This window comes from Brachyhypopomus gauderio, chromosome 8 (genome assembly GCF_052324685.1).
Source record: "Brachyhypopomus gauderio isolate BG-103 chromosome 8, BGAUD_0.2, whole genome shotgun sequence".
Lineage (NCBI taxonomy): Eukaryota > Metazoa > Chordata > Actinopteri > Gymnotiformes > Hypopomidae > Brachyhypopomus > Brachyhypopomus gauderio.
In genome coordinates this window covers 8088556-8110940 of record NC_135218.1, presented here as the reverse complement: position 1 = coordinate 8110940, position 22385 = coordinate 8088556, and the positions used below count along the sequence as shown (strand labels likewise).

The 22385-nt window shown below is 42.6% G+C and overlaps 2 protein-coding genes across 2 annotated transcripts; one reads left to right on the top strand and one right to left on the bottom strand.

The window, feature by feature from the left end:
• The first annotated feature begins 1261 nt into the window (after window positions 1–1261).
• Window positions 1262–7965, top strand: prkag1 (protein kinase, AMP-activated, gamma 1 non-catalytic subunit). The gene is made up of 13 exons (XM_077014161.1): window positions 1262–1429; window positions 2861–2912; window positions 3096–3196; window positions 3374–3455; window positions 3556–3614; window positions 5584–5629; window positions 5721–5775; window positions 5876–6002; window positions 6409–6574; window positions 6686–6723; window positions 7020–7166; window positions 7485–7584; window positions 7900–7965. Exons 1-13 carry the CDS (start codon window positions 1421–1423, stop codon window positions 7908–7910), a joined length of 993 nt encoding a protein of 330 aa, XP_076870276.1. The 5' UTR covers window positions 1262–1420; the 3' UTR covers window positions 7911–7965.
• A 1818-nt stretch (window positions 7966–9783) lies between these two features.
• Window positions 9784–20526, bottom strand: acvr1bb (activin A receptor type 1Bb). Its single transcript, XM_077014159.1, has 9 exons — window positions 20317–20526; window positions 15547–15792; window positions 15190–15447; window positions 14245–14475; window positions 13949–14116; window positions 13632–13788; window positions 13268–13392; window positions 12847–12977; window positions 9784–12755 (listed from the first exon to the last, which is right to left on the bottom strand). The coding sequence occupies exons 1-9, from the start codon at window positions 20378–20380 to the stop codon at window positions 12630–12632; spliced, it is 1506 nt and encodes a 501-aa protein (XP_076870274.1). The 5' UTR covers window positions 20381–20526; the 3' UTR covers window positions 9784–12629.
• Between the last annotated feature and the right edge of the window lie 1859 nt (window positions 20527–22385).

The window sequence follows — 22385 nt, the reverse complement described above, 5'->3', positions numbered from 1 at the left end:
ACCAGAGGGTGAATTTGTCGGAATTGAAAAATACATAAGCTAACATTTTTCCTATTTGTTCTGCAATGGCATTTAAAAAAATCTTCAATGTGTCTTGCAACGTTTGTATTGGACCGTGAACGTATCCTTAGCTCAATTACAGCTCCTCATATACACCTAATGACATGTTGAATATGTAAAGGTTAGCACTATGTAAGAGACCAGGTCCAATTCACTGCTAAACCACTTTCCCAGGACTTTTTCTTCTTTCCATGTTTATATATCATAACACATTTTGAGTAATGAACAATAAATGTGGGGTACAAATGAGACACCAGGCTTTAAACTTCAGATGTCAATATTCTTTATCTAAGTATTGGCTTAAATATAAGCCAGAGACTTTGGATGATTTGCGTTAAAGCATTGAACAGAAAAAGTCTAAAAAGAACTGTTAACCAAGTATGGGATGAGTTGTCTCTGAATTTAACCATGCAAATACCAGTTAATGTGAAAGTGCAAGATTGCAACATATGGGTTGAGAAATGTGCTGAAGATGGGCCTGAAACACAAATTCAAAAAACCTTGGGCAACATCCTTCAGTATGTTTTCTTCAACAAGGGCACATGGTATTAAGGACTTGCCAGTTTAATCCTTTTTAATGAAAAAAAAAGGATTACTTAAAATTTACATGAGTACTACTATCTCCCCTTTTGGGGGAATTTTCCCAATACATCTGAGTGAGTGAGTTACAAGTCAGGTCCATGAGGAACTTGGCAATTTAAAGGCACTGGGAAGTGGCAGGTGGTTGGGCAAATCAATTGGACTTTAATGTGGCAGTTGTGAGATGAGTTTGGCTTACCTTTTATTTTGTTCCCAGATCATATATTTAGGCCATGCCAGAAACCTATGGAGGTTATTTAGTGTTCCTGAGACTTTGAAATTGACAAAGTCTTGTTTTATAGGGAAACAGCAGTATATAAGACTATTTTACAACTAATGAAATAAAATGAAACTTTAAATATTTTTTTCTTTTAACTGTCATCATTTGAAATGTCTCGGTGTCTGTAAATACTGATATCAATAGTGACTGCATGCATGCTCACTTGAAAGTTTTTAAGAGTTCCTTGTATGTGGGTGGAAGTTTTCACAAATCTTTCACCTACACATCTATGCTATGAATGCAAACAAATAATTATGACACAAAATAATGTCACAGAAAGATAAAAAGCCTCCACAAATCCTCTGATCCTGCTGTGTCGGAGTTGATGGGACAGACGAGATCAACCCAGTGTGTTTTTGTGTTTTGGCAAACGGTCGTAATTTCCGGCTGGCCTGCGCGCTTCCTCCGATCCGACAACCCTCCCCGTTTCAACTTGTGTACACGGGCACTGTCGTATCTGTGAGGCGGATCGGGACATTTTTGAAAGATTGTTTATGGAACATGGATTGTGTGAGTATTTTGAGACTATAAAACATCCAGGGAGCCAGTTTAACGAGCCAACGTGGCGGGCGGCGCGTCCTCACTCCGCCGCCGGAGCTCTGGGTTCACTCGCTGGGTCGGACGGTGCCGAGTAAACGACTTTCCGCCTCTTCCGCTTGAGGAATGTCGGTGTGAGGCTGTGAAATTAGCGGCAGAACCGGGCCGTCTGGTCGTTTTCAACCGCACTTGGTTATCAGACCGAAGGTTTCGCCACGTTAGCGGTGCTGACTGGGTGTTGAGCGCTAATATAGCTCGTTCTTTGCGGGTGAACCGAGCGCCGCTTCACGGTGGTGGCTGAGCTGGATAACGGCTAACTGTGCTAGCTTACCTAGCGAGTGTGTTGAATTTAACGTTAAACACGTATTTAAGTACTTTAATTGAAAAAAACAACAACTACTTAATATTTTGTTGAATTAAACGCTGTTTAGATAATTTGCTAATAAGTAACTGCTGTTACCATGTGTTTTTGTTGTCAGTCTGCTCAGTATGTTGTGTAGTTGTGGATGCAGCCAGCTAAGCGGATCTCTAACACTAGACCTGGTCTAGTATGTCCTGGAGTCTGAGGTTTAAGTTAGTTATCCTACCTAGATCTCTAGACTTCTGGGACTAAATTATTTGGATATGTGGGTGTAGCAAGCCGGCTACTACGTTAGTTGATGTAAATTTTGTAGTGCTATCTAACTACATCATGGGCAGACTGGCTACTTTTCTATATTGTAAAAGGATAAAAACTGCAGTGGACTGGATTCCTGCAGGGGGAAAATACGTTTCTGCCTGCTGTCATGAGTGGCTGTACGTGTCTGTTGAGCTTAATTGATTTTTAAATAAATCTATGATTCATTTAATTTGGTCTAGGTGAATGTAGACAGGAAGATATTTGACCTGGGCAGAATTGGCAGGCTTGGTCTATATCAAGAGCTGGTGAAGGTGGAAGCATTTAAATGTTACAGACTTAACTTTTGACATGTCATCAATTTCATGGATAATCCTGCTTCTGTTCTGCTTTGCCAGCTAAAAATCTTTTGGGTGGCATCGTATATCCTCATTTTGCCTGCTCTCCTCTACCCGTCCTGTCCAGAAACACAAGAATGGGCATGAAATAGTCCATTCCATATTGCCTTTATATAAAACTGCAGAGGAGTCATTACTAGACATGAGCCAAAATTCATTTTAATTTATTGTCTGCTCTTTCTGAACAGGGGTCTTGGGCTCTAGGCTCAGACAGCCTATTTAACCAAAGTGTAATTACAAGCAAGGTATAAAAGAGTTTCAAATAAATGACATGCTGTTCAAATTCTGTGTAAGCAGAATCTGATATAAAATCTCTAAAAATCTAAAAACTTTTTAGATGTATTACAAAGAAAGAAGATGGCCTGCTTAAGTCTTCTATGTTTGTTTTAGGTTCCTGCAATTCTTGATGAATTTGAAGGGAAAAAGGAGTCACACATAGAAGGTAAGAAGCTCTGATGAATAGTATATTGTAATCATAATGGAATACAAATTCTGTAATCACTGTTGCTAAATCAGTTAAAATAAATACAGAGATTGGTTGCACTAAAGTGTGGCTATTCAGAATGGGACTGTAGCAACAGTAATGGGAAAACCCTGTTTCCAAATTCTTTTATTGTTGCTCTAGATCCTGAATACAATGTGTACGCTCGCTTCATGAAGTCCCACCGCTGCTATGACCTGGTGCCGACCAGCTCCAAATTAGTGGTGTTTGACACCTCTCTGCAGGTAAGACTGGTAGATTACAGACAGGAAGGTTTGCACTCCATTAGTTCTAGAATTTCTGTCTGTTGGGAAAGTTAGATGTAGGGCTGTAGATGCTTTAAAAAATATTATTAAGATTATTATTATCTCAGGGATGTATTTGAGAGAAAGGAATAAAAGACTTTTTTGTTGCTTTTGCAGGTGAAAAAGGCATTTTTTGCTCTTGTCTCTAATGGTGTGAGAGCTGCACCTCTCTGGGACAGCAAGAAGCAATGCTTTGTGGGTAAGTGTTTTGTTGTTGTTGTTGTTTATTTAATGCTTATTTAAAGAATTTGTCTATGTTCCTCTATTTCTGCTACAAACAATTAACACATTTATTGTAGGTATGTTGACCATAACAGACTTTATCAACATACTTCATCGCTACTACAAGTCACCATTGGTAAATACTGATTTATTATTCTATTAATGATAATAACAAGATACAATCTGTTTTTAGTTTTATATCTATTGTGCAGTATTACAAAACTAAAATTTACAAACACTTATAATTCACTAAATCAGAATTACAGTGGGTCAGACGTTTACATATACAAAGTTGACTGTGTCTTTAATTAGTTTTGTAAATTCCAGAAAACTATGCCATGGTTTAGAAGCTTCTGATTTTGCTTCTGGCTAAAAACTTCTGGCTAATTGACATTATTTGTATTCATTAGAGGTGTACCTGTGGTGGTATATTAAGTAGGGGTGACCTGCAATAGTCGCTGATTCGACTACAGTCGACTATACCCCCTAGTCGACTATGAACGTCATAGTCGAATGTACCATTCTAACTGCATGGGGTGCCCAAGGATGCAGCTAAGCATTAGTTGTTACATGAAATGTCTTTGTTTTCGTTATATATAGCCTTTTGTCAAATAAAATCATCCTAATTTCTGTTAGTAAATATTTAAAAATGATGTTTGCGCATTAACAATAGGCATCTTCCTTACTACACATTAATAAATCACACCCTGCTGTTGCACAATCCAAACAAGCGGAGCTGAACACGCTACAGAATACGCGCAGCATACGTGCAGCATACGCGCAGCATCTGCCGAGATTATAATGGCTACTAAAAAACTTCAAAAGTATTTTGAAAAACATAAAGATGAATCAAACAAAGTAAAGTGCAAGTTATGTCATCAACGTCTTTCATTTCGCACGACAACAACCAACATGGCATACCATTTAAAACGCTTAAGGAGAAAAAAAAACGTTTGTCGTTTCTGTCGTGTCGTCTCGTCGCGGTGCGTCTCGGCAAGTAGGCCTATAAACATTTTTTTGTTGTTGTTTGCTTTTAAACCCCGTTACTTGAACCTTTCTTTGTATTTTTTTGCTGTTGTGTGGCAATTTTTTTATATTTTCAGGCAGGCATATTTTATTTAAAATATTTTTGACATTTTGCACAGTGCCGTTCTGACACTTCGATATGCGCAATGCGCACTGACGGTTAATGTTCTCTAACGTTTCATAAAAAAATAAATAAGTAAATAAATAAAAGCTGAATAAAGCCAACCTACCGTGTTTATTCATTTATCTGAGTGTTTTATGTTTTTACTTTTAAGAGGAAAAAAGTCCTGAACGAGAACGGGATCCCGTTTAAGGTGCTCTAAATAAAAAAAAATAAAAATAAACCCGATTCGACTATTAGTCGACTAAAGGGAAAAGCTGACGAATCAGATTCGACTATGAAAATCCTTAGTTGAATACACCCCTAATACTAAGGCCTAATTGCCTCTTTGTTTGACATCATGGGGAAAATCAAAAGAAATCTACCAGGCAATCAGAAAAAGAGTTGTGAACCTCCACAAGTCCAGTACATCCTTGGGAGCAATTTCCAAATGCCTGAAGGAAGCGTTTTTATCTGTTCAAACAATAAATCTAAACACCATGGGGCAGCACAGCCATCATACCGTATAGAAACGGGGAAAAAGCCAGCATGCAGTTTGTAGCTGCGTGTGGGGACAAAGATACAACGTTTCTGAGAATCGTTCCCTGGTCTGATGAAGCAAAAGTGGACCTGTTTGGCCATAATGACCATTGTTATATAGTAAAAAGGAGGAGACTTGGATGCCAACAAGCACCATCCCAGTTGTGAAGCACAGAGGTAGCAGCACCGTGTTGTGGGTGTGCTGTCATGTGTTAACTGTGTGTGTATATACACTTCTGACCCACTGGGGATGGGTCATTACTGTCTCTTGTATTCTGACATTTGACCTTTTAAATATACAAGTGCGATACTAACTTAGAGAGAATGTGTACTAAGTGTAAATGGCAATAATTGTGAAAATCTGAGTTATAAATGAGGCTGAGGTGTAATGTAAATTTATGACCAGCTGTGTCTTGTTTATCACTGGGCACTGCCTTAGGTTCAGATATATGAATTGGAAGAACACAAAATAGAGACATGGAGAGGTAAGAAACTTATCGAATGACAGGACAAATAATTTTACTTTTATACATAGTCACTATAATCTACATTGTCATCTTGCGCATTCTTTATCAGAGGTCTACCTTCAAGACTCCTTCAAACCTCTTGTCAGCATATCCCCTAATGCCAGGTAACATTCTGCATATCCGAAAGGAAATGTAATGGATTGTTCTGCCGTGACCCGTTTAGAATAGAGCCCGCTGATGGCGCCTCACCCCTCTCTCCTTCAGTCTGTACGATGCAGTGTCATCCCTGCTAAAGCACAAGATCCACAGGTTGCCCGTGATCGACCCTCTGACGGGGAACACGCTCTACATCCTTACGCATAAGAGGATCCTCAAGTTCCTCAAGCTCTTTGTAAGTGTGTGTTCCACGGCCAGGCCTCGAGGACGTCTCATCTGTGAGGAGCAGCAGGGGACGTCTTCACACACCCTCACTGTAACATCTACTGTGTTTTTGGGAGAAGTTAATGCTAGGTGTTTTTAAGGTGGCGGTAACAATAAAAAATTATATCTTTTAATTTAAAAGAAAAACATAGCAATACTTTAAAATTTTTATGAAATCTCCAAAACTATGTTGTTTGAAAATCTCTTTATAAAATGTACATGAAGTAGAAACCTTTGTTTTAAAATGTCCAGTTCCTTTTCGAAATGACAAATGATGCAGTTAATGGTTTTATACAGTGTATATTTAATGTGTTGTTTTACTCATCAAAGTGATAACTAGCATTTTCAAACTGATTTTTTATTTCTACTGTTTTCAGATATCAGAGATGGCCAAACCACCCTTCCTATCTCAGACACTGGAAGAGCTTAATATTGGAACATATCAGAACATTGCAGTGGTCCATTCTGACACACCCCTCTATACTGCACTGGGAATCTTTGTTGACCAGAGGGTGTCTGCCCTACCTGTGCTTGATGATAATGGTGAGCATGAGAGGGTTTTGTGAAAGTTGAAGAAACTAGTCTCAGTTCAAAGATCCATTAAATATCATGTTGATCTCTGTTAATCTCTCCTTTCTTCTGTCTGCCCTGCAGGAAGAGTGGTTGACATCTACTCCAAATTTGATGTCATAGTAAGTTTCATAGACTTGGTTGTGCATGTCAGGTGTGTGACAGTTTCATTCCCTGCCAGCACAAGAATTGTCATGTGTGTGTGTGTGTGTGTGTGTGTGTGTGTGTGTGTGTGTGTGTGTGTGTGTGTGTGTGTGTGTGTGTGTGTGTGTGTGTGTGTGTGTGTGTGTGTGTGTGTGTGTGTGTGTGTGTGGTCACGCCGCAGGGTTGATGTTATCTCTATATTTGCATTGATCGGTCAAGTAGTTTGTTATGAGCAGCACTGAGATTTGGGCGTCTTGCTGTGTCGCTGTAATAGAACCTGGCTGCGGAGAAGACGTATAACAACCTGGATATAACTGTGACCAAAGCCCTTAAGCATCGCTCCCAGTACTTTGAGGGAGTTCTCACCTGCAAAGCACACGAGACCTTGGAGGCCATCATCAACAGACTTGTGGAGGCTGAAGTGAGACCCAAGCACTCACATTTTCACACACACACACCCCATTTGTTTTTTGACATTGATTTTTCCTCTTTTTACAAGTTAAATATGAATATTTAATTTAAAATAGTAAGGTTTGTCAAAAAGTATAAATAAGGTACATAGATTCATTAATTGACTGATTCACTGAATAATTTGGATGTTGTCCTGACTTTTTATTAGTGTCTTGGACTAGTAAGTATAATAAACATTTTAGTTATCACACAAAGAACAGGGCTTAAACTGTGAGTTCTGGTTCTCACTGTCTCTGTCTGTCTCATTTTTGTCCACACATTCTCTTAGGTTCATAGATTAGTGATCGTGGATGATCATGAAGTGGTGAAGGGCATCGTTTCTCTCTCCGATATTCTGCAGGCTCTTGTGCTCACCAATGGAGACAATGGTAAGACCATTTTAATAGTATGTTGATATTTAACTGGGTCCTTTTAGCTCTTCATTGTCCTTTGAAAATATGTTCCTGAAACTATTTAAGTAGCAATGCCTCTCATGTAGATGATTGCTTAGTGCATGGTTTATAGTTAATGACATCACCGCTGCTGGATATTTGATGTTTGTCAATTTCCAGTATGTTGATTTATTTTAAGCAAAATCTGCATTGATACATTCTGGATATAGTGTATTCAGAATGGTCTGATTGCAGTGCTTTTATGAACACTTGAATTCATAATTGACTCACACAGCTCATGTTTTCGTCCAGGGTCCGCTTGATGAGAGACAATCGTCTACCTCTCCTTCGACTAGGAAGCGTGACGGCGGGGGGCGGGGGTGGGGGGTGGTGGGGGGGTCGAGAGGGAGGAGGAGGCGGTGAGCAGTGGGGAAGGAATTGTGGTTGAGGAGTCAGTTGAGCAAAACACATGGCAATCAGTTCATGCGGTCTTCAGCGGCCAAACAGGAAACCAGAATGAGCAAGGAATCGTCATATCTTAGTGTGTGGAAAAGAAAACTCTCCATCAAACCTCCCTTTTTTGAAAGGCTGAAACTCTTGTTTTAGATGTTTTGGGATGTGTCCTGCCTGTTTGGTACCTGGAGCAGAACATGAACTCTCCCTCTCTGGGTGGAGAAACGTATTTGACAGAAAACCTAGCAATACTAACCTAGGCAGTTGGGAAAGAAGGCACAACATGGACATGGCAAAGCGTGCACACACCCACACACCCCCACCAATCAACCTTAAAACCACCAACCTGCAGCAGCTGTTGAAGCAGACGGTAGTTGTGAAAATGCTGAACAGGTTCCACAGACAATCTGTTCTTTTTTTTTTTTTGTAACAATTGGACAACGTGGTTTTATAAATCTATGAATGTGCATTTAGTTGAGGAAACCAGTTTCTGTCCTGTGCAGAGGATTCATCGTCCACTTCAGTTGCACTCGGAGCGATTGCCATGTGTGATGTATGGAAATTTGCTTTGCTTTTGGCTGGTCACCTGTAAAATGATCTCTGTGCACTTTTAAGATCTGGTGCTATCTGTTTGTGATATGGGTACACACACAATCATCATGTTGAAGTTTCTTTGCTCTGAACTAGACACACAATTCTGCACTAAGGGATTACAAAAATACTTTTTGTGCCCTCACAATGTGAAATTGAGATGAATTTAGGTTTTTAAGTACATTTCTGTTGTTAACAGAATATTAATTGTGTGTTCTTGGTTATTTTATTGACATATTGTGTATTCTTGTCTGTTCTTTTTAACAGTATGGTTGTGACTAAAGACATCTCCTCGTTTTTGTGCTGTATAGTGAAGAAACGTAATGTATTAGGCATGACTTTGAAATAATGCATAAAATTGCAGTTTCAGTGGAAGAACAGGGGGTGTCATTAGTTCCACTTGATTTTTTAATCAGACAGTTATCAGCATAGAACCGAGTGTGTTGATGGGTGATTCAGTGTGTTCAATTACATTAGACCAACTTAGTTGCAGGGCTGAACACTAATGAATGTAGGAAATGGTAATGAAGACATTTTTCACAGACACAATTGAAAACAAAAAGCCAGTGTAACGTGAGGATTTGATTTGTAAGATCAGTATCGTTGATTTTATGTCTTCCTCTAAAGAAAAAGCATAAAAGCTCATTTTTTTGGTCTAGTTTGTATATCATGTTAAGCTACTGCTCTAGTCCCAGAAAGGTGATTTAAAGGACATTCCAACATGTTATGGTTTTTAAATTCATTATTCTTTAAATAATGTACACATGTACATGTACATCTAAAGTATTTTATATTCTACTTCAATTTGTAATTTAATGCATGAGTGAAATAAAATTTATCTTAAAAGTAGTTTTTATTTATTTTAATGTTTTGCTGTTTTGACTCTGATACTGCAAGGGTTTACAGTGTGTTCTGTGGTTGGAGAAATCTAGGTTTGCACGTCTTTGTTCTCAGAGTTATCATAGATGTGGTGTTTTGAACGAGTATGTTATTTTAGACCGACGCTATGAGACGGAACAGTAAATGATGATGCGTGTCACAACATGTTGAACAGACAGACTATTGCCAGCCAATGTGGAAGCTGGACACATTTTATTTAGATAATTCAATACACAAATGCTAAAATGAAAAGGAAGAACAATGAAGACCAAATGTAGTAAAATCTGTTTTTATTACTGTATATCACCTATGTACATGATTGGAAACTTCCTGAAAAGACTCTCATTTGGGTTTAGGAGCTCACTGAGATTACCGTCAGCCGACAGGATTCAGGGTCAAAGTTTAAATAAATGAATGTGTGCCTTTCCTCACAGGAATATGTAGAGCTTGTACCTGGCCTGTGCATTATTAATAATGTGGCATTTCAGGCGTGGGAGCTACACGGGTGACTTATGACTTAGTATCATCGTGGCAGACCTAAATTCACCAACATCAATGCGCCCCTGACTATGCTCACAGCTCCAAAGCCCACCAGCAGCAGCGACCTTGTCAGGAAACCATAAATATATATGTACATACACTTTCAACTGGAGAGCTAAAAACCAAAGAGAAAAATAGATATACCACTGTTTAACAGTACAGAAATCAAGTAAAGGTAAAACAGCTCTCATCTGTACCTAAAAATAAGCATCATAATTCACTTATATTGCCCTGTTTGAGAACTCTCATGATCAGCACAATGGATTCATGTTGTAGATTCACTTTGAGTCATGTGTACTTCAGTAGGGTATAATCCAGTGTAATAAACACAATTTTCCCCACACCAAGGCAAAAAAAAAAAAAAAAAAAAAAACCATTACCACAAATATATAATTTTTTTGGCTTTCACACACTAGAGGTTGTGATTAACAATTTCTTGCCAAGCTTTCTTGTCAAGTTACCGTTTTCCTTTCATATTGTATGTATCCTATATGTTTAGTCAGTATCTGTGCACCTATCATTAAGACTGAATAACTATACTGCAAACCACCAATTTGGTACATAAAGCATTAGGATGGTGTCCTCTAGTATTCTATAGGGACAGAGAGAACTGATAGAGAGGACAGAGTACCACCTTCAACTGTACACTCACCAGAGAAAATCAAAGTCACAAAAATACAGCAAGCTTCAAGACCAAAACTGTCTACAGGATCAAAATTGTGACATAAAAAAACCCCATACATTATACAAACTATTTACAACTTGCATATCAAGAAGAGTAGAGTACAGGAGCGTGAGCAAGAACAGGGCAGTAGTACTGAGCGATTATAGAAAAGTAACTCAGGTTGTCTTAAGGTACAGTAGTCAAAAATACAGTGTAAAAGAGCACAGGCCTCTAATGTCAGTTTTACCAGGAGCTATTACAGGGTCTCCTACCCTGTCTCTATGTTCACACTCTGTGTGGGTGTAAGATTAAAAACACCAAAGAGCCTTTTGGTTTATCAGGCAATTATTCCTTAGTGATGTGTTCCCTGTGAATACTTAGTGAACCTTAAAGTGCATTATGCACTAGTTTAATGGTTAAATGTATACTGATAAATTAGTCATACGTGTGGCGTGATTTGATGCTACCGTGAAAAGCAACAAAGTGAGACTCCTGTAACTGTAGTTTGGGCTGGCTTCCCAGGCCCAGATGAACCCTAGGCCTGGACTAAATCGTATTTTCAGTAGCTGTTCACCACTGAAGTTACTCTTCGGTTTCAATTCAGGACTAATCCAGCTCTGGAAACCAGCCCGTGCACAGGTTGTTCTCCCTTTCAGACACCCGCACGAGGCAGTTGGACTGAACGCTGCCCTGGTCGGACTGGGACGTATTCGGACGGCTGGAGCCAGCAGGTCTCTCCAGCTCTGGCATAGCAGTTCAGGCCCTCTGGCAGCAGCTAAAGGTCACCCAGTGTACAATAAAAAGAAGATAATTCCTCCCCAACACGTTCATTTAGCTTAGTATCAAAGCAATCTAAAACCAAAACCAGGTCACCATATGTACATTTCTGTACCTTCCAAAAAAATAAATTCTATGTACATTAGCTTTGCTTATGGAGTACAAGAGTCCTATTGACGCTACAAAAGTACAAATGGAGAATCTAAAATCTAAAACAAAATAAATATCCAACGTACCATTCACGAGTGTGTTTCAGAGACGCAGTTGGAAATCGTCCAGTTCATGCTCACACCACAACGCAAGTCACACATGCAAAAAAGATTGTTATGCTGACAGTTGCAATGTGGCTGACTGAACATCAATCAAAAAGAAACAATTAATACAGCTGAACAGACAAATTCATGTTTCACATTAAAATAAAACGTTTTCAACCACCGTCTTGCTCTCAGTAGTGCCAGAACCTCAAGTTTTTCGTTTCAGATTTGTCAGGTCTTCGTGAACTGACTTGCATGGATTGCTTACTTAAACTGTCTCCTGTGTGTGTGTGAGGAGCCTGCGCACCTTCAACACAGACAATCTGCGTCTTTCAAACAGGAGCGCAATAAGATCTGTGCCAACTCCCTTCCCGATATCATTTTGCATGATAGCAACCCCCCCCCCCCCACCTGGACTCTGGAGTTTACACAATATACAACTTGCAAATCTATGAACAAACAATTTTAAAAGTGGACTATGGAGTGAGCTGCTGATATAGGGTGATAAAAACTCGAAACAAAAGAATCACACTAAAAAGTAAAACCATTACATTAGCATGGTAATCCACATTTACCCTGGGAGATATAGAGACAGCAGTGCTAGCAGTAGGTCAGTAGTATCAGAACCTCCCGGCTGTGGCCTTACACGGAGAAAGGGACTGAACAGGAGGAGCTTCGTGTTCAGTTTGTCAGGACTCTGGAGCTGAAAGTGTTCTAGTTTGTCAGTAGTTTTGGCTGTGAGGGTGAGGTAGACCACGTCACAACTCTGTGGGCTGGGTTCCTGTTTTTTCCTTTCTCAAACTGGCAGGATAGGTTGGAGCAGTAGTATTTTTTTGTACACTCTCTTTTGACGGCGCCCTTCGGCTGTGGCTTGGCGGTTGTGCTCACATCTTGACGTCCTCCTCCACGCTGAGCTGCGACAGGGTCTTCTTGATGCGCAGAGCGGTGAGGCGTGCCGCACCGTTGGAGTACCAACACTCCCTCATGATCTTCCCCATTACACGCAGGGCCTACGACACACAGGTGGTGAGCCAGGGCCACACAGACTGGTGTGTGTGTGTGTGTGTGTGTGTGAGAGAGAGAGCATGCCTGCATGTGTACCTCATAGCTCTGCCACCAGTTGGGGACGTTGGGTCGTAACCTCTGGTCACACACCACCTTCCTCATCTCCTCAATGGCCGGGTCAGAGGGCACCAGGTCGTAGTAGGGCAGCTGGTACTCCTCATGGATACCTGACAGACACCCCCATACGTTGAGGACACGGAGCTTGTTTACAACATACCTCCCAACCGTCACTGCATTCTCCATAACCATAACGAAGCAAAAAGGAAATCCAGCAGCTTTTACGCTGTTGAATCGGTAGCATAACTTCAAAAGGGCTTTTACCCCACAAAGAGTGAAATCCAGTCTTCACTGACATTTCACTTAAGAGCCAAAGCTGGCCCGTGACGTTCTATGAAACCTTTTGCTAGTCTGGCCGGGTCGGTGTGATCGCGGGAGTGTGGGTGCGTTTCTCTCTTACCTCCAGCACTGCAGCGTCGAGCAATCTCCCAGTAAACCAGACCCAGCGCATAGATATCAGCACATTTGAATGAGTCAAAGTGGTGCATGTTAATGCTCTCGTCCAGTACCTCGGGCGCCATGTACCTGACACACACACACACACACACAAAATGTGCTGATGCAGCAGACATGGATGCCAGAGTAAGTGGGTACTACTATACACAGAAAACGGTTTCACTTCATCCGACATGACAGACTGCCAGTTGTGTGTGTATCTGTGGGTCTACGACTTACTGCCAAAGCTCAAGTATATATATGTATAGGTGTGAGAGAGAGAGAGAGAGAGAGAGTGTGAGGAGTGTGTGCGTGCGTGTGTGCAGTACCTCTTTGTGCCAACACGCTGGTTGGGCGCTATGTCTATGGTGTCTGTGGCGGACTCGTGGCGCACGGCCAGGCCCAGATCGGCGATGGCACAGGTGAGGTTCTTCTTCACCAGAATGTTCTTGGATTTCAAATCACGATGAGCAATACCCGGCTTGCCTGATGGACCAGAGACCCTCGCATTACATTTAAACAGCCAACGGAAAATCCAAAGCGCTTTAATACGACACATTCTGCCTTTTCAGCTGGTTCAAAATACTGTGACTGACAAGTACGTACTCTCTTACACACACACACACACACACACACACACACTCACCCTGAGTGCCCAGTATCTCCATATGCAGGTGAGCCAGGCCACTGGCTGCCGACAGTGCCAGTTTTATCATGCCCTCGATGGTGACAGTGTATCGGTTCAGGTAGTCAAACAGAGAGCCGTGCTCATGGTAATCGGAGACCAACCACAATTGAGTCCATGTGCCATTGTCTGTGAAATAAACGTTCAGAGGGTGACACCACCAAACGGATGGGCACCGCCATCACCCATATATCCATTGTTTGGTTCCCGGGCCACAGCAGACCACGGTGTGACGGTTTGGTTTCGGGTTGGTTTACCTTTGTTGTCGGCGGCGATGAAGCCCAGGATGTTCTCGTGGCGAAGCATGATGGTCTGGTAGATCTCGGCCTCGCGGAACCAGGAGCGCTCCTCCCGGGAGGAGAAGATCTTCACGGCCACGTCTCCTCCCCTCCACTTGCCCCTCCACACCTCCCCGAAGCGCCCCTTCCCGATTATCTCCTGCAGAACGATGGTCCGAGCCACCGTCCTCTGCACAAACAAAGGCAGACCTACCAAACACAGCAAAGAGTGGGGGGGTGGGGGGGAGAAACCAGAAAAATGTTCATAAAAGTTCTACAGACTGTTCATTTCGTTTGATTGACGTCATCAGATTGCCCATGCTTGTTCTAGCCCATGTGTGCTTTGCAAAGAAAATCACTGTCCTCCAGCTATTCGTCTTCAAAGCTGCTCTGATTACAGTACAGTAAGAGCGAGCTTCATGTCTTTTGTAACCACACCAGATATTTCTTTGTGTTAAGCTAAATAAAGCCTTTGTGCCACTGTGCTATAAGAGCATACAGCCAAGGTATAGGGCAGGGACCACACCCGGGCTCCAACCTGGGTCTGCCAGGCGGTAGACATGTGCCCTGACCACCACGGGCCAATGGCCCCAAGAGGAACCACCCTCGCTGTAAGGGGATGGGGTGAAGCCCGTGGTGAGCCCGTGGTGAGCCCGTGGTGAGCCCGTGGTGAGCCCGTGGTGAGCCCGTGGTGAGCCCGTGGTGAGCCCATGTCCCTGCATGAAGAGTGGATGCGGGAAGGAGTGCGTCCCTCAAAGCCGGGGGAAGTGGGACAGATACCATCAGCCCAGGAGAGAACCGCTCATTGGTCTGGTGGAAAGAGATCACATCTGTCTGCTGGAAGTCCAGGGATTAACGCCAGGCCTGGTCACCACCCTCTACCTTCGCTGTGCGGGCCCCGTCCTCCTCCTCTGCGGTACTGACCTGACCCCGAGCCGGACGTAGACAGGTCGTAGATGAGGTCCTGCAGGGTCTTGTCCTTGGCCAGGTACAGGTGCTCGGTGCTGGGGTCCTCCACCTCCAGTCTCTGCCTGTGGCCGTAGGCCCTCTGGTGGTGCTGGAAGAGGAAGAGTCCCAGCAGCACCAGAACACAAAGCACGAACACGGGACCTGCCACTACCGCCACCAGCTCCACCGGGCCCCAGCCCCCAATCAGCGCCGGCGGCTCGGGTCGCGCCGTCACTGAGAGACAGACAGACGGAGAGACAGACAGAGTTAAAAATCATTTTGATCCTCACCAATCAAATCGAGCCTTTCGGGCGGCTTGCGCGGGCCGTTTACCTGATGGCACTTTGAGGTCCAGGCTGTTGCAGTAGTCCGTGTAGCAGCAGTGGATGTTCAGCAGACCTTCTGCGCTCAGGCAGAAGAAAGGCTGGCCAGGGGGCACCAGCTTGTCCTTCTCGATGCAGATTCGCACGTGCTGCTCCTGGCCGTCGATGAGGGAGGTGGAGGCCATGCACGCGCCCGTGGTCTCGCACCGGTAACCGTTCTTCTCACACTGAGACGTGGTGCAGTTACACAACAGGCCTGGAGACACAGCAAGAGTGAGAGAAAGTGAGAGAGACACAGAGAGAGAGACACAGAGAGAGAGAGAGAGAGAGAGAGAGAGAGAGAGAGAGAGAGAGAGACGTTTGGGTGGGTAGACTTGTGAAATCACTTTAAAAATCTGCTGTTCATGTTCACTGTACAGAGAGTGCAGACTTCAGGCCGTCATTGCTTTGCTTACCAACAGCAGGAGCCTTTTAAGTAAATGCCATTTATGTAGCGCCTCACAAACTCACAAACAATGGAGGGAAGAGTTTCTTTTTTTATTAAATATACACCAAAATCAATATTGTTATATGTAATATAATATACAAGGACTCTGCGAAATCAATGGGTTTATTGGGGTTGGAGTGAGAGCTGGAGATCTTTGAGAGAACACAAAAGTACTGTCTGGACTGACTGAAGAAATGCTGAGAGTCAAATGTAGTTGTGAAGTGTTGCTCTTGAAGACCCATCTTCATGTAGAATGTACGGTGTGTGTCTGTGATGTAAGGATACAACATGAAAACAGAACACGTACGTCTTCCTCTGGACATGAACCATCTTCTGGAAATGATTAAATGTCAGTGTGTCTGGCAAAGAAAATAAAACACACTGTATACACTTTAGAAATTACCCAGAGAGACGAGAAGCTAACAAGTCATTGGAAGAAAGAAGGCGATTAGAATCGTCTGGATGTTCCATTACAAAGAGACGCTATCTCTGGTCCTCGAGGTGGCATTACATCATACATCTCCACCGAGTGCACAGGGACTGTGACAGAAGACATCACTTAGGTAGGGACCTTCCATCCGCCTCCGCCATGCAGAGGAAATAGAAGCTGTGGTTAAGTGCTGGCCTCAAAGCCTCGGAGAACGTGCAGGTTGGCGTCCCCTTCCGAAGGGCATTTCTCCACCCGCGGATGGAGTTTCTGGAGTCTGGGAAAAGCTCCTTTCCGTACAAGGACGCATGTGCAAGACGGGAATTACAAGTGAACTTTGTGTCCTCAGCCTCACAGCGGCCTGCGAAATTTTATTTCTCTCGTTCCTATTCATTCAAGCTGCCTCGTAAGCCCCCGTAATACGTCAAAACCGAACCATTCACACCTACAGGCTGATGTACACTGGGCCTCATAGCCTGGGAGACATCCAATGGGGATAATCCGAAACGCATTTTCGGCTACTCACTAAGTGAAAATCCCACTACGAAGAACGTCTTGTGCACCCCGTATTTCGGAGGCGTCCTCTTCTCCGCGCACAGCAGGTTCGCTCAGGCACATTTCAGGTTCTTCTGCGGCTGCAGGAATGTGCCAAAGCTTCCATCACTCCAATCCCCACAGTCCTGGTGGCTTCCTGCTGCCGTCGGTCTGAGACGTGCTCGCACTTGCACACGGTGCGTTTAATAACTGCAGCTTTTCATTTTCATATTCAAAAGGACACACAGGCACTTTGGTATTTCCCTGCACACACTCTCACTCTCTCCTCTCGCGCACACACACTCAAAATATATGTATTGGGAACGGAATAATAAGGCACACAGGAGAAACCGAGGAGAAAGGTGGACAGGACCTCGGATTGCATACATGCAAGGAATGTTCACTTAGGTGGGTAGTACGGATGTCAAGGAAAACTATACAGATTTGGCAAATTAGGACTCTCCTTAAGTTCTAGTCAAGGAACTTATTCAGGAAGCAGTCTGGTATTAAAATAGTTAACTCTAAAATAGGCCACTTGGATGAATCTTTAAATAAGCCTTCAAACTCCACCTGTGTCTGCACCCTGTACCACACACACACACACACACACACACACACACACACACACACACCACCACCATTACCATTATTCCCTGCTCTGCTCTGTCAGCGCTGTTTAAAGTTCACAGAGAGAGAGGAGTGATGAATTACCTGCCATGGTCTACAAAGACAATATTCAGCAACACACACACACACACACACACACACACACACACACACACACACACACACACACACACACACACACACACACACACACACACACACACACACACACACACACACTCTCTATACTGTAGTGTGCACCTCGGTCTTTACACTGTATTACAACAACCACCATAACCATTACTGTTATTCTTCTTCTTCTTTTTATTAGCATTAATAATAATGTTATTATTGTCCTCACATTGACCTTGAACAATAAGGAGAGACGCAAGTATGGCTTGCTGTATGCATGCGTGCGTGTGTGTGTGTGTGTGTGTGTGTTCGTTGTGTGGGAGGGAATGTTTCATGTGTCCCAGCATGCCTTCGTCCCTCATCATCTCCTCTTCCCACTCAGAGTAATCTAGCAGTGCATTAGCTATGCCTAATGTCATTCCCAGCTCCCACTCACTACCCCCCTGCTTTCTGAATGATCCGTCTCCGTCAGACATCAGTACGCCTCTCCACAGAAGACACGCAGGAACACAAGACCTGGACAAGCAGACCACCAACTTACACAGCGCAGGTGCAGGCGTATGTCCCACAACCACCCACCCGCACACATCCACCCACGCTTCTTTCACTCAGGTAGCCACTACACAATACCCATTACGAGGTAGTAGCCAGCTGCACCCGAACACTCGATTACGGTGTCACAAATGATGACAAACCTGGTTTATCATCATGGAGGATAATCAAACCCCCTCTGGACTTGCAGATGAGGATAAGAGAGACTGAAACTGCATCATGTCTAATTTGTCTTGCACAGAGACACATCCAGAATAGACAGATCATCTCCTACTGAAGTCCCAGTGTTATAACTGCAAACTTTACCACAGCGTTAGCCAACCCTTAAACTAACAAGCAAACAAATGAGAAAACACCCCTACTTACTCTGAGAATATTCATATTTTTAAAGCCAAACTTGGCCTTTAATATCGCACTTAGACACACAATCTAAAAACATGTAGTGTGTGAGGAGCGGCGGTAAGGCTAGATTAGTGTGTGGTAATGTTCTCATTACTCCAGCGTGCTGGGGCTCTATTATCAGCCGCACGCTTCTGCTGTGTGCTCAGCTATACGCCCCATTACTCAGATTAACCCATAACACACAATCCATGTTTATACTGGCTTGATAAGACAACACTGACACCATGTTCACTACTAACCCAACCTTAGCTCTGCAGTCAGTGTTATTCAGAAGCTTGCCGGGCAGCGCGTAGCACCAGTCAGGACCAAAGAATGTCCATGATCATATGTGGAGAGAGATTAAATTTTTGTATTTGTGTTTGGTGTTTAGAAGCCTCTCAGATTCATGCATCGGAAAGAAAAAAGCATAGCAATATGTTGTTCAGAACGCATTCATATAATATTTGTCATGCCAGAGAAAGGACAGATTGCACGCTCAGAACATGACACTACCAGACAACGATCATTGACCGGATGTATCATATGATGCACAAGTTTGCAGGGGCCATCATGTTGGTATAGAAAGAGAAACACAGATGGAAGAGCAGAGAAGAGAGAAAAAGCAAAAGGATGTGTAGGCTGGAAAATACAGTTTGACTCTGCCTACAACAACGCCTCAGGTTGGCCCTGTCTTTTCGGTGTGTCCTCTCCCTCCTTTGTCCCACAGACTAGGTGAATATCTCAACCTCAGTGACACTAACACAGCAATGTTATGAGCATATCAACTGTTTTTTTTTTACATTATCTTCTTTCACAGACAAAACGGAGAGAGAACATGCAGGTATATCTTGCCAATATGAGTCTGCCAAACCGGGAGCCTACAATTTCAAATATGTAACACCAAACATGGGTGTCGAGGGTGGGGTAGTCGAGGAGAACTGCTTTTAGTGTTGGAAACCAGCTAGTTACACACACTGTTTGAGAAATAAACACTGTAATCGACCGATAGTTAATAACTACAGTGCAGAATGACACCTCAGCTGGGGTCTGCTAGTAAAAGACGGCTGTAATGTGACGAATATGGGCACAAATACCACAAGTGTAACATTTTATGGGTTATAGATCAATATCTAGCCATATAGTTACTAATGGGAAGCTGACTGGATGGCCATGGGTTTGAACTTGAACACCTGAGCCAAGAAACCAAGAAGATACTTTAATACTTTACATTAACTGCCCTTTAAAACACACCGCTGGCTCTCGTAACTACGTGCTAAGCTGCTCGGCTAGCCACAGGTGTAGCCAGTCTCCAAACGGCCAGCTAGCACGTTAGCTTAGCCTGCTATCGAAATGTTAACGCAGGTCCAAAGAGACAACCGTTCAGCACAGTCCATATCAGCCTTTATTTTTCATGTAACCCAGTCAGGACGCTCTGTAAACGGGCATTATAGCGTAATACAGCTATAAAAACCTGTATTTATCGCCCTGTTTGCGGAGCGGCTAGCTAATGGGCTAGCTAGCGCTGCGCGAGCCTAGCTGCGCGAGCCTAGCGCTGCGCGAGCCACAGTGTTGTTGTGGGAAACGCCAAGTCCGGCGCGTTAGCCGCGGTTAAACAAATAAACACGGAGCCGAAATATCGCTGTGGTAAACATTTCACTTACCGTCACACGCTCCGACAAATCCCAAAACGACGAAAGACACCAACAGGATCTGCGTTCCGTCCATGATCACAAGAGTCCCATCGCATTACATTTAAACGTTTGAGTGTTGTATTGACACAGGAGCCAGACCTCGAACCATCAAACGCACAACGCACCGTCCGCCGACACAGACGCGCTTAAAGGGTCGGACGTTTAAAGGGGAGGATTTCTTTATGAGCTTTATTTCTGACCGGGGCGATTAAATATACATTCCCAAACCTCCCCCCGTGGTGACGTGGGGTAATTATGGAAGACAAATTGCGCCCACCCCGGATTATAAAAGGTTTATATAGAAATATATAGATTAAAAGTTTCATAATAGTTACAGAGGACAAGTTTACTCCCCAAATAAATGTATTTACTTAAAGTAAAGCCAGTTAGTACCCGTGATACTGTAAAATATTTTACATGAAAAACACATAGTCTGCCACCTTATATCTTGTTTTTTGTCGACAAAGATCTAAAAAATTCTTTATAACGCAATTTATACAGTGTTTCAGTTCGAAGTGTTGAACAGCAACCCCTAGTGTTTGGAACAGAAACAGCAAATAGGTGGACAGAAATACGGCCACATTGCCAACTATAATTTGTAATGTACTTCTAAAAAATGTATTGAATAACAAAAGCATTATAAAATAAGATTTCACATTTGACAAAAACATATAATGACGTCAGAACCCCTCCTATAACGCTCTTCTATTTGGCTGTTCTAATAAAGCGCCAAATACGTTTCCATTGGTTCAGGATGCAGCGGCCATAGTTCTCAGTCCAATCAGAAAAAAGTGATATTACTCCTTTTCTCAGCTGTGCACTGGCTACCAGTAAAATTCAATATTTACTGTAAATTAAGAACAACTAGACACACGCAATATTTAAAGGAAGAATGAAAACGTACTTAATTGCACAAACTGCCGGCTAACATTTGTTTACAAAATGCTGTTGTTTATGGCTAAACATGCCTGTAAATGCCATTTTATGTCGTTTCCATGTGTATTGCTAAGCTATTACAGGTGCATTGACACCTTGTGCTTCTCCCAAAAGCCTCCATCCTTTATCTGGGCTCTTCATTCCCTGATGTTGTCATCATGCTCCCTGCCTCAGTGTTGGACTCAGACATACTCTAAAGTCCTTAACTCTGGCTTTAAACCTACCTATTTGCAAAAGCCCTTGGCTAATATTCTTTTATATGTATTGCACATAATTTTTACAAATGCTTTTAACTGAACAAATGCTATAAATAAACGTTGACTGATTGATTGTCCATTGTATCTAATCATATTATAATTAGTTAATCTAATCATATCGTTTAAAGACAAGCAGACTGACAGTCTGTCTTGTATGAAGGTCAATATGGCCTGTAGATTTATAAACATACTTTGTGTCAGACCCAGTAACATAGTGTAATGAGTAATGAGAGCTAGACTGTGTGTGATCAGATTGTGCTGTATATAATGTACTATATTGTTCTGCTCCAGCTTCCTCTAAAAATACAAAAAATTCCACTTCACTTAAAGTCACAACGACAATGCTGCAGTCAGCCCGGCAATCATATTCCTATCTGCAAATTCCTGGCACATTTTGATAATCTGGAAATTTTCACTCTTGTATTTTGTCTCTTCATTGTGTAGTTGCATCAAAAACAAATATCTAAAATGAGCAAAAATGTATAAAATACTGATAATATGTGAGTTAGATTTTTTTCAGATGATTATTAAAGAACAGAATAGTTTATTATAGACACCTATTCACACAGTCTTCATCTATTCTAATATCTGTTTGATGTCCCATCATTCTTTTTTTTCCTTTTTACCTGTTCCAGACATTGTTATTTAGATAACAAAGCTGCCTACAGTCAGTCCTAGAAACAGTACATTACTTTGTGACATTGGCATTTCTGGAAGGGCAGAGGGTTGCTGCAGTGTCACTGGGCCTCAACTAAAGCTAAAGCTAACAGTTTATTAGCTTTCTAGGTCATTAAGTGGTTCTGTGTTCTGTTGGTATTAGCAATTGTTTGTTTAAACAAAATTTGA

Bases quoted from the DNA above. Each gene is read 5' to 3' on its own strand.
- acvr1bb (XM_077014159.1), bottom strand. From the start codon at position 20,380: ATGGACGGAACGCAGATCCTGTTGGTGTCTTTCGTCGTTTTGGGATTT. The intron at 15,448-15,546 runs GTAAACGGCCCG...TCTGTCTCTCAG, and splicing joins GGACCTCAAAGTGCCATCAG to TGACGGCGCGACCCGAGCCG. The intron at 14,476-15,189 runs GTCAGTACCGCA...TGTGTTTGGTAG, and splicing joins TACGTCCGGCTCGGGGTCAG to GTCTGCCTTTGTTTGTGCAG.
- prkag1 (XM_077014161.1), top strand. The intron at 3,197-3,373 runs GTAAGACTGGTA...TTGCTTTTGCAG, and splicing joins TGTTTGACACCTCTCTGCAG to GTGAAAAAGGCATTTTTTGC. The intron at 5,776-5,875 runs GTAACATTCTGC...TCTCTCCTTCAG, and splicing joins AGCATATCCCCTAATGCCAG to TCTGTACGATGCAGTGTCAT.